The sequence below is a fragment of the Phyllostomus hastatus genome, unplaced genomic scaffold (assembly GCF_019186645.2).
Source record: "Phyllostomus hastatus isolate PE091 unplaced genomic scaffold, TTU_PhHast_1.1 phas_contig_41, whole genome shotgun sequence".
NCBI lineage: Eukaryota > Metazoa > Chordata > Mammalia > Chiroptera > Phyllostomidae > Phyllostomus > Phyllostomus hastatus.
In genome coordinates, this window is record NW_025333876.1 from 8,541,837 (window position 1) to 8,558,436 (window position 16,600).

General features: G+C 39.6%; 1 protein-coding gene across 4 annotated transcripts in view; it reads right to left on the bottom strand.

Moving 5' to 3' along the window:
* Nucleotides 1-920: 920 nt before the first annotated feature.
* XPO4 (exportin 4) overlaps nucleotides 921-16,600 on the bottom strand; it is a 117,405-nt gene continuing 101,725 nt past the window's right edge. For 3 of the 4 annotated variants that reach the window (XM_045844761.1, XM_045844760.1, XM_045844762.1), the window contains 3 exons: nucleotides 16,370-16,487; nucleotides 16,155-16,247; nucleotides 921-6,221 (listed from right to left, as the gene is read on the bottom strand). In XM_045844761.1, coding sequence (XP_045700717.1) covers nucleotides 6,024-6,221; nucleotides 16,155-16,247; nucleotides 16,370-16,487 — 409 coding nt within the window. In that variant the 3' untranslated portion in view covers nucleotides 921-6,023. The remainder of the gene's footprint in view (nucleotides 6,222-16,154; nucleotides 16,248-16,369; nucleotides 16,488-16,600) is intronic. The other variant, XM_045844763.1, reaches the window with a different exon arrangement.

A 16,600-nucleotide genomic window follows, 5' to 3' on the forward strand; every position in this document is an offset into this window, starting at 1 on the left:
TCACTGTTAGGGTTTTTTGTTGTTATAGGAATAAGATGAGTAAATTCAGTAGAAACTAAAAACCTTGACTTATATAGACCAGTTTTCTTGTATAAAGTAAATAACACAGTGAACTCTATCACAATACCATTATGGTGGCTGTGGCAGGGGCTATACGGTCACACTGTACTGATGTGAAGTTATCACAGTATTTTAAAATAACAACTATCAGGTATCAGGCTTTGTGTAAGGGCACACTTACCTAATGCAACAAAATGTGTTCCTATAATCTTTAAATATAATAGAATTTATTGAGCATCTACTGTATTTTATCCATCAGCATGTTTTAATTTTTTTTCTTTGAAAGAATAATTTACACAGAAAGTGTTCAGTAGGGTATTGATTTATGTACTAGAATTTAGATGGTATGCTGCCATTAGTGCTGCATGTATGGAATGTCCCAGCAAGATTTTCTCATAAATTTCACCAAATACGCCCTTTACTTCCACTTAGTTTTAAAAGAAAGTAAAACTGAACTACCATTTGTGATTACAAAGAATGCACATTGACCCAATCTTGTATCCCATGGTTACAAATCAAACAAAATTATTCATAATATACTCAACATACCAAGCTATCATTTGTAAACCAACCGTATTTTAGAAAGCATGATTATTTTAAAGATGTCTTTTAAGAAAATAATATCAGATTTCTGTATCTGGGACATTCAAAATCATCTATGGCTCTCTCAAATCACAGATGATTAATTAGCCTGTGTCCCAGGTCCTGCCCTTAATAATTAAAGAGGGAATATGAAAACTCAAAACAACTCTACTTAGTCCTCTTACACCTGAATGTTCTTTATCCACTCTTAGAGTAAAATCAAATTTCAATATAACCTAAGAAATACCATTATAAATCAATGAATATTCACAGCAAAATCAAGTTTAAAAGCAATATATTTAAAAATGTATTTTCTTTCTTTAAAAAAATTAACTTTTCATTGCACATTTATACAAGATTTAAGATTAGGCAAAGAGTGAAAACCGGCCTGTCATAGCAGAATGACTAATTTTCCACATTCCCTGAAAGGCCAAAAAGAATGACCCAAACCACTAAAATTCTTTACTACAAATATACTCCAAATTCAATGATTTAGTAACTCTGAATATGTTTCTAAGACTGTGAGCTGACATAAAAATAAATATACTAAATTTACAGAATATAAACAAAACTTTTTCTTTCTGAATCCTGGATATTCTATTAGGGCTGGGTGTTCTCCCAGAAGGTAATGTAAATCTTTATTTTATCTATACAGGTATGTCGTCATGTTTTTCTTATTTTTTTAATTGTAACTGTATAATGTCCCCAATGTCAATCATCCTGTGATGTTAAATGAACTGGTATCATTTCAGTTTCATAAAATAGTCTAACTAAATACCCATGAACAAATCACACACAGTCAAAACAAAAATGTAATAAAAATATTTAGTTAAAAGACACATAATAACTCCCATTTATGGATTTAAAAATACAAATAAAATTTTATCAATTTGATAGTCAGCTTTTAACTGGCTCAACACATAGCCTTGATTTCCTAAAATTGTATTGTAGCATCTTTTGAAAAATTAAATGCAACTTTATACCTTTGTTAGTAACATTAATAGAGGTAAATTAAGAGTATACTTGTCCCTGGGTCTCCCCCAAAAACTGAAGTCTTAGTGTAAGTTTAAAATTTTAATATTTATAAATTTTTAAAAATTTTACACGTGCTGAATGGTAGCAACATCAATATTTGCAATCTGTCATAATTTTATGTGATAGATGACACTACACCAGAAAGCCTAAACTCAGAACACACTTGAGATCAGATTTCTGTTAAGATGCATAGTGCAGGTGCAGTATTTAATTTCAGGCTAAGAAGGTAAGCTACTAGTACATACCTGGCAGCTCCTAATAGCTGAGGCCTAAGAATCTAGACTGAAAAGGAGAAAACCTCTCCACTGCTGGGAAAGCCTGGGAACAGACTAGTAGCAAACCCCAAGGGGTGAGGAGGACAAGGCCAGTGTGCATGTGAACCTAAAGATGCTCATGTGCAAGCCACTCCATCCATTACCATCACCATCTCAGAGTAGCTCAGTCTTCACAGACTTAAGACAGGGAGCTAGAGGCCATAAACAGATCATCCCACCTCTAGAGCAGAGTGGATGCCCATTATTAAGCTTGTACTTTTACCTGAACCAAATATATTCTTTGGCTAAATATGTCATGGGTTCCCATTATAACTGACCCAAAATACTTCACATCTTACATCTAAATTAAAATGTTTAAAGTTCAACTTCAACCATGGCATTTCATATCAATTTGAGCTCGGCAATATACCTAATTTGGACATTTTTTAATTTTAGAAAATCAATTTTTAAAGAATTCTAAAATGCAGTGTTTTCAGAACAGTTATTTACCAAGTCAGAGGATATACAATCACATTTTAAAATAATTTAAAACACTGTATACTCAAATCAGTTCTGTTGTTTTATAGAATTTATAGAAAGTTGTGTTAAGAACACATACCCAAATCAACTCCTTATTCTCTCGTTAAAAAAACACAAAAACCTAATAAGTATTGAGGTTCCTTCTGACCTAACAGTGAACATTTTATTCAGGAACCAGTAACGCTAATCATCCGTCAGACAGCTAACTTAGTAAGGTCTAATGATGACCACCTCTAATGACAGAGATGGCAAACAGAGACAAGTAAAATTGTTAACAAAGGGAGTATTTTAAGGGTTAAATTGGCATGGTCTCCTAGGGTGCTCAGACTTGAAATCAACAGTTCCCTTCAATCTTGAGGGGTTCATACATGTACTAACAGAAATAAGAAATATGGTAGCATTACAAACACAAACTAATATTTTTTGTAAAAGAGAAAGTAAATCACAGACCGCAAGGAGACTGCCACTGGAGGGCTGCACTATACAGATGCTGGGTTTTGAAATGAAAATTGTGAAAAAAAGTAGTAATCATCTCATCTGAACAGAATAATGTCATATAATTAGATATATGGCTTACAATGAAATGATTAAGTTTTTAAAATTAGTTTGAAAAAGATTTCAAAGTTGTTTTTTTTTACATAAAATGCCATACTTTATACCAGAAGAAAACTCAATACAGTAATTTGAACATGCTACTATCTTCCAACAAATTAAACAACAGCAAGAAAGAAAGACCCAGATAACTGTGAAAAGGACACTGCAAAGCAGTCACGTGCTCTAGCTGCCCAGGAAGCCACCCGTCCAGAGGAACCATGAAAAGCCCAATCCTGTGACAGAGCTACAAGGGCATAGCGGCAGATACTGTTACATCAATTCCAACTGTGAAAGTACAAAGTCCACAGAGATTGCGCCTCAGGAAACGAATGGGCCCAGGAAAATAAAATCAGACAAAGAATGAACCAAAAAGCTAGAAATTAGAGGTTAAAGGTTACTATGCATGAACATAAATTTCATATAGCACACAATTCTAAAATAATCAAATACTTGACAGTATCCCTTTAACATATATAAACAGGGAGGGGCACAAATAATGTTCTAGTTTTTAAAACTCTTTGGACAACTTAACAGTCAGTTTTAACAGTAAAAATCAATTTACAAAAATTAAGCAAGTGTTCTTAACCTCCACTGGGCCAAGAGCATTAAAACAAAACCCACAAAAATGAAAAGCCAACAGGCATTGCTAAAGACAAATCTGGACAAGAAATAAGAAAAAAGACCCAAACTAAACAAATACCCATCAGGAAAACACACACACACACACACACACACACACACACACACACCCCACCCCCCCTTGAAAGAGTCTAGCTGCTACAGTTAAGTGGTGTCCCCATTACTTAAAAAGCAGTGTTGCCCCTTTTTTCCCATTTGCCACTAACTACATTCTGGTGATATCGGAAGGCTTATTTGGTCCACTGCAAAGTGCATCTTGGTTTTATTAACAGTCATCTAATGATACTGTATTATGATCAACAGCATCTGGGCAAATTTAGCACATACATTTCCATCTAAGTAACAGTTATTAAATTCAGATGCCTTTTTATTTCCCAAGCATCCCTTTCCTACTTACCTTTGTTTTTAAAAACTTGACTACAGTTTTGTCACCGCCAGTGGACCTAGCCAGTCAGCTGTGTGTCCCAGTCACTCTGCAAAGGGACAATACTCATTACACACAGACACGTGTGGCTTACGACCACTGAGAAGGTGTGCAGAGCTGGGAGACATACCACACCAAGAACAATGCAAAATAGTGGTTACTGGTGCTATGACTTCCAGGTTTGTGAAAGGGAAAAAAGAAATCTAAAAATAAATGAATGGTTCAAAGTATTTTTAAAAACACAATGTAATGTATATTTCATGAAGAGTGAGTGACATTACTTTTTTTTTAGCTGTTTTAAGATTATTTTGTTCCCCCTCCACTGTTACTTGATGGTGTCAACTAACAGAAATGGTTCTCAAAGCCCTGGTTCCAGCTCTGCGTTGACAGGTGTATAAGGTAGCATGCCAAGCTGGGTGTAACTTAGATGCCCCTGTTTTGGTAACTTTAACTGCCAGCAGCAGTTATACAGTTTCAAACAGCATCACTGTGGAGGTGCACGTGCTACATGCAATCCAGACAGTAACACCACATTCCAGGGACAGTTTAGCACAGAGATATCAAGAGCACAGCAGGACACCCCTCCCCCGAAACAGTGTCACTGTGCCATGTGACTCTGACATGCCAACGGACCATGTGCCTGTGGTTTATAAATTAGCTTTCATTTCCATAATTTAAGGGAAGCATGACAATAGTAAAATCCTGATTAGAATCAACAAACTAGACGGTCAAAGTGGATTTTTGTATCTTCTAAATTTACATGGCTCTTGTGAAATGAGGATATATCCACTCCAACATAATTACTGCCCTTAATGCCCCAATGTCTAAAATCTGCAGTAGTCACTCCCATCCTTTAAAATACTTACTGCTTAAGCAAGCCATTCAGAATAGAATACTATAGCCATGGCTAAGAGGCTGGATAGAAACATACTTGAAGAGTTAGACTACATATGGAGGAGCCTCCATTTCCCTCACAAAGCAACATGAATACGCCACAACAAGGGCACCAAGTTTAGAGGAGCTTACACCCTACCCACTCCGAAGCCTCAGGACTGAATTTCAAACTAAAACAGATCTGCTTTCTTTTGTCCTTTCTTCTTAAAATTAAGGCAATGAAATGGCTACAGTTCCTAAAGTACTTTTTAGGAAACAAAAATATACTTGTATTTTCCTCGAGTCCAGGCATCAGAGTTTGACTAAAGACCTGTATTCCACAAAAACTGCCACACCAGGCAATGTTACGTACGAGGCCAGTGAGCACCTGCCAATGCCTTCCCTCCTTCCAAACTCAGAACTGAATCACTGAGAGGAAAAGCACCAAAGCGCAAAGCCTTTTCCAAGTTTTCAGCATCTCTTGCATTGATTCAAAACCTTTGGGGTAGCAGAGGGGAGAAGTTTATTAAAATGAAGAATCCCATGGCCTACAAACAGAAATTCTGACTCTGAGAGCCTGCAGTTGGGCCCAGCTCCTCAGCACTGCAGTTGGTTGATGGAAAACATTTGAGAAACATCACCAAGTATACAAGTATATAGCTACCCAATATTTCATGATGAAAATTCTAAACTTTGGCTAGCCACCTAACATTTGACAAAGAAGGAAAAGGCACTGAACATTTCATGGTGCCCATATCTATTTGCACATATATGAAATTTCATCTTGAAAAGGTTAAATCGCCATTCCAAACCTACAGAACACTTGTGACCGACTGTGGTCACCTAACAGCAAATGCTGACTGGAGGTGAGCTCTCCTGTCTCACTGCATTGGTTACATGTCAAACTGCCAATCTCTCCTAAACCCCAATGGCTAAGGAACTGAGGACAGGACAAGACTCAACTTTTAGCAATTCAGTGCACTTTGCAGAAAGGATCTAAATTAAGCATAGAATTTTGTTCTTTATTTTACACATAGGAGACCACCAACATTTGCCATAAACTCTTCTAAACTCTTTAGGAAGGCCATCTTCTGTTTCCGATCCAGCGTAGGAGGGGTGCTGCTTGCAGTGAGCTTGTTGAAGGCATCTGCTAATCTCTGGTAAATAATGGGGTCTTGTTGACTTGACAGTAATGTTTCAACCAATTCAGAGTACTCGGCCTATCAAAGAGAAAAAGTGTATGTAAGAACATGTCTTCCTCAAGCAGCACACAAGTGGGTCCTATCAGTTACTGGACGACAGGATTCTAAGAGGCAGAGTCTGCTAGCTCTTCTTCACAGTCAGCACATATTCTGGGTTCTGCCTCAACCTTCTCCATTGGTAACACACCTGTTGTAACAATGCTCCAAGGCAACCTCTGTTTATATTCCCATTTTGCAGATGGGAGTTCTTATATACAGTGAGATTACCTAGTATGTCCAAGAGCACAATGCCTTTGAGCAAGAATGCAGGCTGTTAGGCACCAATTTTGTTGTGTTGCCTCTTCTGTATTTTCAAAGCACAAAGTCAGCAACCTTTCAATAGTTTCTTAGAGGTTTTTATAGACAATGTGTCCACACAGCTCTGCAGACAGCAGGTCACACAAACACAGGTGGGAGATGGCAGAGTGGGAGAAAGGTTATTTCAGTCCTTTCTCAATGTGGAAGCAGAACACTGGAATGGCTGCGCATCTGTGGCTCAAACCAGCACTGTGCTCGGCAGCTCTGGGAGAAAGGACAGGAGGAGGTAACAATAACAAATACGTGTGTGTGTGTGTGTGTATGGCTTTTCTACTTTTAGTGCCCTCTATAACAAAGCCTTATACAAATGAGTGGTTGTGACATTAAACGAAATGAAACCAGGGCAGCTTTCCAAGATAAACTCTCAAAAAAGGGGGTCTGCCACTTTTTTAGTAGCTTCCTGCAACATCATGATGGACCAAATTGGTAAAACCACACATTAATGACATTTGGAAGAGTAGGGCACAGCACCCTAAGCCAGCCAGGCATGGAGCGAGAGTGGCTGCCTTTGGTGCCCCCTCTGAAGGACAGGCCTCTTCACAGGGGAAAAGAATGAACACGAACCATGTCCCTGTTAACATGAAATGCCTGTATCTCTGGGCCAGACCAGCAGGACATCATCCTCACCAATCCCAAACTCCTGCTCTCTGCCCTACAATGTGTGAAGTTTTGTTTAAAGATTTTATTTATTCAGTGGGGTTGGGAGTTATCTTGCAAAGCGTAAGGACACTGGTTTGATTCCTAGTCAGGGCACATGCTTAGGTTGCAGATTTGGTCCCCAGTCAGGGCTCGTTTGAGAGGCAACCAACTGATGTTCTCTCTCACATCAATGTTTCCCTCTCTTTCTCCATCCTTTCCCCCTCTCTAAAAATAAATAAATAAAATCTTTTAAAAAAAACATTAAAAATATTTTATTTATTTTTAGAGAGAGGGGAAGGGAGGAAGAGAAACATCAATGTGAGAGAGAAAGATCGATCAGTTGCCTGTCACATGCACCCCAACCATGGACCAAACCCCTAACCCAGGCATGCATCCTGACCAGGAATCAAACGAGTGACCTTTGGCTTTGTGGAACAATGTCCCACCAACTCAGCTCCACTGGTCAGGCCATGAAATGTTTTTAAAAACGTAATCAGAATGTAAGCTCTTATGTATGTAGGGATAAGAAACCCACCTTCCTACTAAGAACAGGATGTCAAATTACAAAGAAAGGCCCCTGACTACAATGGGCACCATCTCAGGAAATGAACTTCTGAGCACCTGCAACTCTGGGCACAAACAGTTTGGGAAACCTGCCAGAAGGGGGTCTTCAAAATAGTATGATGACCACCTTGAAATCCTACCTTTATAAAACAAGAAAAAATGAACCTCTCAACTCCAATCACAGCATATGCTATGGCCTCTACACTTCAAAAAAATGTCACAGTTTCTCTAACAAATCACTTGGTCAGGCTGGGACATGTGTGCAGGGGGCATGTGATGACCACATATGATTCTTTCTCATACACTCAATGGACACTTAAAACAGGGAAGGGAGACAGGTGAGCCAGCATAACTTTTCTTCTGTTACATTTACGCCACATCAGTAAGTGCTTCAATCTTTAAAGACTCAAACAAGAGGGCTCGGCTAAGATGGCGTCGGAGTAGGAAGGAGCAGATTCGGCTTTCCTCTGCTCAGGGGAGAAAATCCTGACCGATCTATGGAGTAGAGAGGCAAGCAACCAACATACTTCAGCATTTTTGAAAATAAAGGACTAAGGATTGTGGCAGAACCGAAAGAACAAAGAACGGACCCTAAGGGGAGTGCTGCAACAAGGTAGGGTCCCAGGACCAGTGTGTGGTCCCGGGGCTACAGCCCCAGGCCAGGGCCGCTGCTGGGTTTGCCATAGGGTCCTTGGGAGAGAGCCAGGTCAACTGCTCCCTCCCCAGCCAAACAAGGTCTGAGCAACTCTGGGAGGAATCCAGGTGCTGGCAAACACACGGGGGCTGTGAGTACCTTTGGAGGCGGTGGACACCGGAGGGGCTGAGTCGCGCACCGGACCCGGACCCCCACGGTCACCAGTCTGGCTGGAGCGTTTGGCGGTGGGAGAAGCCAGGCCACTGTGGGGAGCGGCAGGCTTGAACGGGAGGAATTTCTCAAGAGGAAGCAATGAATAGACACAGACACTGTTTGGGGAATTCTCCTACAGTGATCAGTGGCTCCAGCCTCCCTGCTACCCAGCCGAGGGCGCACCGACGCACGGGTGCACCTGCACACGGGCGCAGGGGCGCAGGGGCACACCGGTGCACGAGCTCACCTGCAGGGAGAGCATCCCCGCACCCCAGTCCACAGCAGTAACCCTGGGGAAAGACCTGATTCCTACACCCAGGGCGCAAGGCTGAGGAGCCAGTGCGAATTCCGCTGGCCAAGGAAGAAAAGCCAAACAAATCATCCTCAGCCTGCCTCAACCAGCAAGAGCAGAAAAACCGGTTTGGCCACTTTGAAATCAAGAGACTTTTTAATTTGATTCTATTTTTTTAAGAATTTTTAATTTTTTAATTTTTATTGTTTTTATTCTCTTTTGATTTCCTTTTTTCCTCTCTTACCTGATTTCTTGTTTTATTCCTTCCTCCTTCCTGTCCTCCAATTTTATCTCTTCTTCCTTCCTTCATCTGCCTTTTCTATTTTTTTACTTTTTTAAAATTTTTTTTCTAAATACCTACAAGTGAGACAAAATCCTGGATCTGTGAAAAGACCAAAGTTGAACCCAAAGAAGGGGGCATCACAACAGCTGGGACAGTGAGATAAATGTCACTCTGCTATTACAGAGAACCTGCAAGTTATTGCATATTTGTATTATTATTATTTTTTCCAGTATTCCTACATCTTTTTTTTAATAGTATTTTTTATATCCCTCTTCTTTTTGTATAGTCTGCTTTGCTAGGCTGGATATATTGTATGACCTGACAGCTTTCCCCTGATATCTCTTTCTATACTGTATTACTAATCTACTGTCCTTTAACTCACCTGTGTCCCATTAGCACACTACTCGATGTTCTGTACTTCCTATTCTTATTACCTAGATCTCATAGACTCTGTCATATGAATGTTGCCATAATATTATTGTAAATAACTGCTGTTCCATGCAATTGTAGTTACTTCACCGCCCCCCCCCCCCCAAGATCTTAGCCCATTTCAAAGTTTCCTGAACTCTATTACTGTAGTGGTTAACTCTATTCTCTCACACACTACACCTATTTACTATCCTTTACTCTCACCTTACCCCAGAATCTGACCTCCCACAACCTCCCTGCTTTATAGATCCAACTCACAATCCTTCCTTCCCCAACAAGAGTCTTATCTTCTTTCCATCCTTTCTAAAAATCAGCTAGCTGGGTGGAAGATCACGGTTAACACTATACATAGTCAAAGGATCTCCTATCTCTTCCCTGCTTGCTACTACTGTAAATATCATAGAATTCTCTGTTGCTGTCTTAAACCATTTTGCCTTCCCCCTCCAACTGATGACAAAAAAGAAAAGGTGGAGGAGGTGAACACCAGGATACCCACTGGAAGAGGAAATCCAACAACAGAGGAACCACTAACAGATAAAAACAGAAGAAGGTGAAGGAGGGAGTAGTAACCACACAAACCTCAATCCAGGACCTATCTGGAAATACAACTAAACAATAGAGACAGTACCCAATACAAACAACTGAACAAGATTTCTTTAAACCTTATACATACAGAACCAGTTTGAACACAACCTGCCCTCACCAGCACAACAAAATACAGGAGGTGGTGGACAGAGTGACCCTCATTTCACCAGCTGGTGGGAAGGAACCACCAAAGAAGGACTCAAAAACAACTAAAACCCAAGGCAAACACAACGCCAACTTAAACGACAGCCCAAGACCAGTGAGCTTGGGAGATCAAGGAAACAGCACCACTGAAACTCACTGCTATTCTACTAAAGAAGTTCACAACATAATCCCAGGGAGCCAGAACAGATCAATATAAGAAGCTGAGGCGAACAAGAAGAATCTCACAAACAATGGGAAGACACAGAAACAATCCCCAAATGAAAGAAAAGGAGGAAGCCTCAGAAAGAATGCTAAATGAAATAGAGGCAATTCAACTATCAGATATTGAGTTCAAAGCAATGGTTATCAGGAAGCTCAATGAGCTCACAATGAGCTACCAGAAACTACAGGGAAGCTACAATGAACTCACTGAAAACTACATCAGCATAAAAAAGGAAATAGAAACTCTCAACAAGGGCCAAGAGGAAATGAAGAATACAATTTCTGAACTGAAGAACACAGTAGAAGGAATGAAAAGCAGGATCGATGAAGCAGAAGATCGAATCAGCGAGCGAGAGGACAAGGTAGAAGAAAACACCCAGAAAGAGCAAGAAAAAGAGAAGAGGCTCAGAAAAAATGAAGAGGGATTAAGAGAAATGCAAGACAATATGAAACGTAATAATATCCGTATAATGGGGATACCAGAAGGAGAAGAAGAACAAGGGATAGAAAACCTATTTGAAAAAGTAATGATGGAAAACTTCCCTAATTTGATGAGAGAAAAAGTCACACAAATCCAGCAAACACAGAGAGGCCCAATCAAGAGAAACCCAAAGAGGCCCACCTCAAGACACATGATAATTAAAATGGCAAAATTTCAAGACAGAGAGAGAATCTTAAAGGCAGCATGGGAGAAACAGGAAGTAACATACAAGGGAGCCCCAATAAGGCTAACAGCCGACGTCTCAATGGAAACACTCCAAGCCAGAAGGGAATGTCAAGAAATAATCCAAGCAATAAGAACCAGAGGCCTTCCACCACGACTACTTTACTCAGCAAGGTTCTCAATCAAGATAGAAGGCCAAATAAAAAGCTTCCCAGACAAAAGAAGTCTAAAAGAATACACCTCCACTAAACCAGCTCTGCAAGAGATGCTAAAGGGACTGCTTTAAGGAAAGAAAGGAAAAGAGAGAGTGACAGAGGAACACATGTACATAAAAGGCAATGAATAAGTACCTAACAATAATAACCTTAAATGTAAATGGATTAAATGCTCCAATCAAAAGACATAGAATAGCTGATTGGATAAGAAAACATGACCCACATATATGCTGCCTACAAGAGACCCACCTCAGGATAAAAGATCTGCACAGGCTGAAAGTGAAGGGCTGGAAACAAATTTTCCAAGCAAATGGACAGGAAAAAAAAAAGCCGGGGTAGCAATACTCATATCTGACAAAATAGACTTCCAAAGAAGGACCATAAAGAGAGACCCAGAAGGTCATTTCATAATACTCAAGGGAAGAATTCACCAAGAAGACATAAATATTGTAAATATATATGCACCCAACATAGGAGAACCCAAATACATAAAAAAATCTTAGAGGACTTCAAGAAATATATTGACAGCAACACAATTATTGTGGGGGATTTTAACACCCCACTATCAAAAATGGACAGATCTTCCAAACAAAATATCAACAAAGATATTGTGGCATTGAACAATACCCTAGATGAAATGGGCTTTACTGATATTTACAGAACCCTCCACCCCAAGGAAGCTAAATACACATTTTTTTCAAATGTACATGGAACATTTTCAAAGATTGACCACATGATAGGACACAAATCAAGCCTCAACAATTTCAAAAAAAATTGAAATCATACCACGCATTTCCTCAGACCACAAGGGACTGAAACTAGAAACCAACCCCAAGGAAAAAAACCCAAAACACTCAAATTCATGGAGATTAAATAGCATGCTATTAAACAATGAATGGGTCAAGAATGATATTAGGGAAGAAATCAAAAGGTTTCTGGAAACAAATGAAAACGAACTCACAACAACCCAAAACTTATGGGACACAGCCAAAGCAGTCCTGAGAGGGAAGTTCATAGTGATACAGGCCCACCTAAAAAAGTTAGAAACATTTCAAACAAAAAACCTAACCCTACGTCTACAAGAACTTGAGAAACAACAACAAAGACAGCCCAGAGCAAGCAGAAGGAAGGAAATAACCAAGATCAGAGCAGAATTAAATGACATACAGACTAAAAGCACAATTCTAAAGATCAATGAATCCAAGAGTTGGTTCTTTGAAAAGATAAACAAAATCAAAAAGCCTTTAAGCAGACTCATCAAGAAAAAAAGAGAGAAGACCCAAATAAACACAATCAGAAATGAAAGAGGAGAGATTACAACACATACCACAGAAATACAAAGCATTGTAAGAAATTACTACAAAGAGCTGTATGCCAAAAAATTTGAAAACCTAGATGAAATGGACAACTTTCTAGAAAAATATAATCTTCCAAAACTCAATGAAAAAGAAGCAGAAAGTCTAAACAGACCAATAACAACAAAAGAAATTGAAGCAGTAATCAAAAAACTCCCAACACACAAAAGCCCGGGACCAGATGGTTTCACAGGAGTATTCTACAAAGCATTTAAGGAAGAGCTAACACCTATCCTTCACAGACTATTTCAAAAACTCCAAAAAGATGGAAGACTCCCAAACTCTTTGTATGAGGCCAACATCATCTTAATTCCAAAACCAGATAAAGACACAACAAAGAAAGAAAACTACAGGCCAATATCGCTGATGAACATTGACGCTAAAATCCTCAACAAGATACTGGCAAACCGCATCCAACAGTACATTAAGAAGATCATACACCATGACCAAGTGGGATTCATTCCAGGGATGCATGGATGGTACAATATTCACAAATCAATAAATGTAATACATCACATAAACAAAAGCAAAGACAAAAACCACATGGTCATATCAATAGATGCAGAAAAAGCATTTGATAAGGTACAGCACCCGGTTATGATAAAAACACTCAGTAAAGTGGGAATAGAGGGAGCATTCCTCAACATAATAAAGGCCATATATGAGAAACCTACAGCCAACATTATACTCAATGGGCAAAAATTAAAATCTTTTCCACTAAAGAACAGGAACAAGACAAGGATGTCCACTTTCACCACTTCTATTCAATATAGTACTGGAAGTTTTAGCCACAGCAATCAGAGAAGAAAAATAAATAAAAGGAATCCAAATCGGGAAGGAGGAAACAAAACTGTCACTGTTTGCAGACCATTAATTGATAGTGTACATAGAAAATCCTATAGACTCCACCAAAAAACTGCTTGACCTAATAAATGAATCTGGCTAAGCAGCGGGATACAAAGTCAATATCCAGAAATCAAAGGCATTTCTGTACACCAACAATGAAACAGCAGAAGCAGAAATCAAGAAAAAAATCCCATTTGAAATAGCAAAAAGAAAAATAAAATACCTACGAATAAACCTAACCAAAGAGGTAAAAGACCTATATTCAGAAAACTACATAACACTGAGGAGAGAAATCAAGGAAGACACAAACAAATAGAAACATTCACTGTGTTCATGGATTAGAAGAATTAATATCATCAGAATGTCCATACTACCAAAAGCAATTTACACATTCAATGCAATACCTATTAAAGTACCAATGTCATATTTCACAGACATAGAACAAACACTTCAACAATTTATATGGAACTATAAACGACCCCGAATAGCTGCTGCAATTTTGAGAAAGAAGAGTAAAGTAGGAGGGATCACAATACCTGACACTAAACTATACTACAAGGCCACTGTAATCAAAACTGCCTGGTACTGGCATAAAAACAGGCACATGGACCAATGGAACAGAACAGAGAGCCCAGAAATAAACCCAAGTCTCTACGGTCAATTAATATTTGACAAAGGAAGCAGCAACATAAAATGGAATAAAAATAGCCTCTTCAACAAATGGTGTTGGGAGAACTGGACAGCTACGTGAAAAAAAATGAAACTCAAGCACCAACTTACACCTTATACAAAAATAGATTCAAGGTGGATAAAAGACTTAAATATAAACCGTGACACCATTAAAGTCCTAGAAGAGAACGTAGGTAGGAAAATCTCAGATATGTCACACAGAAACTTTTTTACTGACTTGTCTCCTAGAGCAAGGAACATAAAGGAAAGAATAAACAAATGGGATCTCATCAAAATAAAAAGCTTTTGCACAGCTAAAGAAAACAGTATCAAAATAAAAAGAGAACCAACTGTATGGGAAAACATATTTGCCAATGATACCTCAGACAAGGGTTTAATCTCCAAAATATATAAAGAACTTACACGACCCCACTCTAAGAAGACAAGTAACCCAATTAAAAAATGGGCAAAGGACTTGAACAGACACTTCTCCGAGGAGGACATACAGAAAATCCAAAGACACATGAAACGATGCTCAATATTGCTAGCTATCAGAGAGATGCAGATTAAAACCACAATGAGATACCACTTCACACCAGTCAGAATGGCCATCATAAACAAAGCAACAAACAACAAGTGTTGGAGAGGTAGTGGAGAAAAGGGGATCCTAGTGCACTGTTGGTGGGACTGCAGACTGGTACAACCACTATGGAAAGCAGTATGGAACTTCCTCAGAAAACTAAAAATGGATCTGCCTTTTGACCCTGCAATTCCACTGCTGGGACTATATCCTAAGAACACTGAAACACCAATACAAAAGAACATTTGCACCCCGATGTTCATAGCAGCACAATTTACAATAGCTAGATGCTGGAAGCAACCAAGATGCCCATCAGTAAATGAATGGATCAAAAAACTATGGTACATATACACAATGGAATTCTATGCAGCAGAAAGAAAGGAGCTCCTACCCTTTGCAACAGCATGGATGGAGCTGGAAAGCATTATGCTAAGCGAAACAAGCCAGGCAGTGAAAGACAAATACCACATGATATCACCCTTAACAGGAACCTAAAGAACAAAACAAAGAAACAAGCAAAATATAACCAAAGACACTGAAATAAGGGACAGACTGATAGTGACCAGAGGGGAGAGAAGAGGGAATTTCAGGGGGGAATGGGTAGGGTTTACAGGAACAAATTTGGAGGACAAGTGGACAAAAACTAGGGGTGGGGGGTAATGGGGGGGAAGAGGGAAGGGTTGGGTGGGTGGGCTGGAATGGGAGTAAGTGGGAGAAAACTGTACTTGAACAATGATTAAAAAAAAAAAAGACTCAAGAAAGAAGGGAGGGGGGAAGGAAAGGGAAAGGAAAAGAAAGGAAAAGAGAAGAAAAGAGAAAAAGAGAAAAAGAACATTGCTTCTGTATTGTAGTATGGAATAAACACTGTTGTTTCCCATGCTCTCTAAAGGCAGCCTCTTCTGGGTCTCTGGTCTCACTCATCCAGTTTTCCTTATAAAAGTGAGTTCCTCAAGGACAGAAGCACGCCTCCATTATCCTCTCACATCTGACTCCTGGTTCCTAGCAGTTACTTAAGGACAAGCTTTAGGGCAAAGGATGGTTCCAGAAGGGAAAATAAATGCTTATTTACTGACCATCAGCTTGTCTGATAAACAAGAGAATAGTCAAGAGCTAGTGAGGCAGTGAAGAAATGGAGCCTGACCATAACAGAGCTGCAGCCCTGACACACAGACCCTCTAAAGTTTGTAGTATTCACACCCACTGTGGGTCTTAACCTTCTCCTTCTAAGAGGATGAGGGGCCCTGAGAGCAACGGCCATACCTGGTGCAGGCACACCAGCGTGTAGAACGCCTCACCGGCTGCTGTCGTCATCTCTGTGTTGTGCTTCTGCAGAACCAGCATATCGAAAACCAGCTGAAAGTGCACAAGGAAACTGCTAACTGAAGATACACAATGCAAAAATCACAGTCCTCCCCTTCCCTGTTCCACAAGAGAGAGAGGGGGTAACCTCATAACCTGTGGCCTAGGTACCTTACCTTCAGAAAGTGCCGTGTTGCTAGAAAGAGCGGTGAGTCTGTCTCCTGAGCTTTTGCGCACTGCTCAGCCAGTGGTGTCAGGGCCTCCAGGCACAGCTGGCAAACCTCCGAGCTCATTCTGATCATGAAGGTCAAAGAGAAAATGCAAGTGGACACACTTGACATAGTAAAGATAAAGAAATACCACTACTACCACGTGGAGTGTATCTCTAGAAATGAATGCAGGTAAGC